The sequence below is a fragment of the Galeopterus variegatus genome, unplaced genomic scaffold (genome assembly GCF_000696425.1).
Source record: "Galeopterus variegatus unplaced genomic scaffold, G_variegatus-3.0.2 Scaffold14427, whole genome shotgun sequence".
Taxonomy (NCBI): domain Eukaryota; kingdom Metazoa; phylum Chordata; class Mammalia; order Dermoptera; family Cynocephalidae; genus Galeopterus; species Galeopterus variegatus.
This window is the reverse complement of record NW_007740538.1, coordinates 2,507-4,542: the sequence shown is the minus strand read 5'-3', so window position 1 is coordinate 4,542 and position 2,036 is coordinate 2,507. Positions and strand designations below refer to the sequence as shown.

At 41.4% G+C, this 2,036-nt stretch overlaps 1 protein-coding gene across 1 annotated transcript; it reads right to left on the bottom strand.

The window, feature by feature from the left end:
* Positions 1-1,253: 1,253 nt before the first annotated feature.
* LOC103581963 (olfactory receptor 4M1) lies at positions 1,254-2,030 on the bottom strand. The gene has a single exon (XM_008563661.1). It carries the CDS (start codon positions 1,920-1,922, stop codon positions 1,254-1,256), a length of 669 nt encoding a protein of 222 aa, XP_008561883.1. The 5' UTR covers positions 1,923-2,030.
* Positions 2,031-2,036: the final 6 nt, after the last annotated feature.

The window sequence follows — 2,036 nt, the reverse complement described above, 5'->3', positions numbered from 1 at the left end:
TCTGAGGCCCCCACAAAGTGCAAGAAGAAGAGCTGTGTGATGCACCCACCAAAGGAAATTATCTTCCTCTTCACAAAGAAGTCTACGAGCATTTTGGGGGCTGTGATGGAGGAATACCAAATATCAAGGAAGGCCAGATTAGCCAACAGGAAATACATGGGAGAAGTCAGATGAGGGTCAAGCCTGATAGTGCAAATGATAAGGACGTTCCCTGGAAGGATGAACAAATAGAAAGATAAAAATACAACAAATAGGACTAGTTGCACCTCCCGAGTCTGGGATAGGCCAGTGAGAACAAATTCTGTCACCTTGGTATAATTTGCAGTTTCCATTTCTTCAATTAGCTTTTTTCACAAAATGGCTATCAAAAACAAAGAAATTATAATTACTCCAAATAGCAATTAAGTAGAATTACATCACCACTTTCAAAATTAGCAGATGTTCCCATCATTAACAGATTGCATTAGGATACATATGATTGCCCCATTTTATATTTGATAAACCAAAATAGGGAAAGAGTGATGACCCTTAAAACAGGAAACGTTGAAACAATATAAAATGTGTCACATATCTGAAGCCCAAATCTCAGCTTGTTAATGCTATAAACTCCTATCTTTTTATGAAGCTCGGCAATGCCCTAAATCTTTCCCTCAAACATCTACCTTAGTAATAAATACATGAAGCTACTTTTCAGTTTAGCCAAATTCTAGACTGATAATCAGACACGGAGCCTGTTCTTTCTAGATCATTTTTGTTGGGAAATCTTGCCAACTTATAAACTTAGGCTCGAAGTCTAGTATCACGTATACAGATCTGGCAGTATTTTAGTTATAATCTATAAGAGAAACCCCAGGGTTTCAAGTGTAGTGAATGGACATTTTTTTTTCTTTCACAACCAAAATATGTACAGTTTAATACTTAGTAATAGGTAAGCAGCCATAATATATAGCAATGCAGGGCCCTATGTGAAAATTCTTCTGGCTATGACCAGATCCCTCAATCCCCTTTACTACACTGACCATGGAGTTCGCCCACTGTTTCAGAAAGGTAGGAAGCCATAATGATTTGAGAAATAGGTATGCTTGTCACCCCAGTGGACCCTGTTCTGATACACTTTGCCACTTCAAGGTGACAGTAGGAATAAAATTATTTCTAAAATTTTGCTTAAGCCCAGTATTGAAACTGGTAGATAGAACAAGACCCACCAAGTAAAAGCAAGATAATCATTCACCTTACGAAATATGCTTCCTCTTTTAAGTAAAGTTAAAATTGCCACACCACAGTTTATCTAGGGAAAAAGAGTCAAATGGGCGAGCGTAAATGTAGATGGATGGCCCAAACATCAGCACCACAATGGTGATGTGGGAATAGCAGGTGGACACGGCCCTGTTGGGACTCTCACTTGAGCCTGAGTGTTTCTTGAGCATGGCCAGAAGGAAGGCATAGGACATCAACAGAGCAATAAAACACACCACGGAGATCAGACCACTGCTAAAGATCATCACTAACTCCTCCAAGAAGGTGTTGGTACAGGCAATGCGGACAACCTGTGTGATGTCACAGAAGTAGCTGTCCAACTCATTGGGCCCACAGAAGGGAAGTCGAACAAGAAGAGCCACTTGTATTATAGAATGAATGAAGCCCCCCGTCCAGGAGAGAGCCACGAGGATATAGCAGAGACGTCGATTCATGATGGTAGCATAGTGGAGGGGACGGCAGATAGCAGCATAACGGTCAAAGGCCATCACTGTCAGCAGGAACATCTCTGAGGCCCCCACAAAGTGCAAGAAGAAGAGCTGTGTGATGCACCCACCAAAGGAAATTATCTTCCTCTTCACAAAGAAGTCTACGAGCATTTTGGGGGCTGTGATGGAGGAATACCAAATATCAAGGAAGGCCAGATTAGCCAACAGGAAATACATGGGAGAAGTCAGATGAGGGTCAAGCCTGATAGTGCAAATGATAAGGACGTTCCCTGGAAGGATGAGCAAATAGAAAGATAAAAATACAACAAATAGGACTAGTTGCACCTCCCG

What these genes read in the sequence shown, in the direction of transcription:
- LOC103581963 (XM_008563661.1), bottom strand. Translation starts at nt 1,922, where the DNA reads ATGTATTTCCTGTTGGCTAATCTGGCCTTCCTTGATATTTGGTATTCC.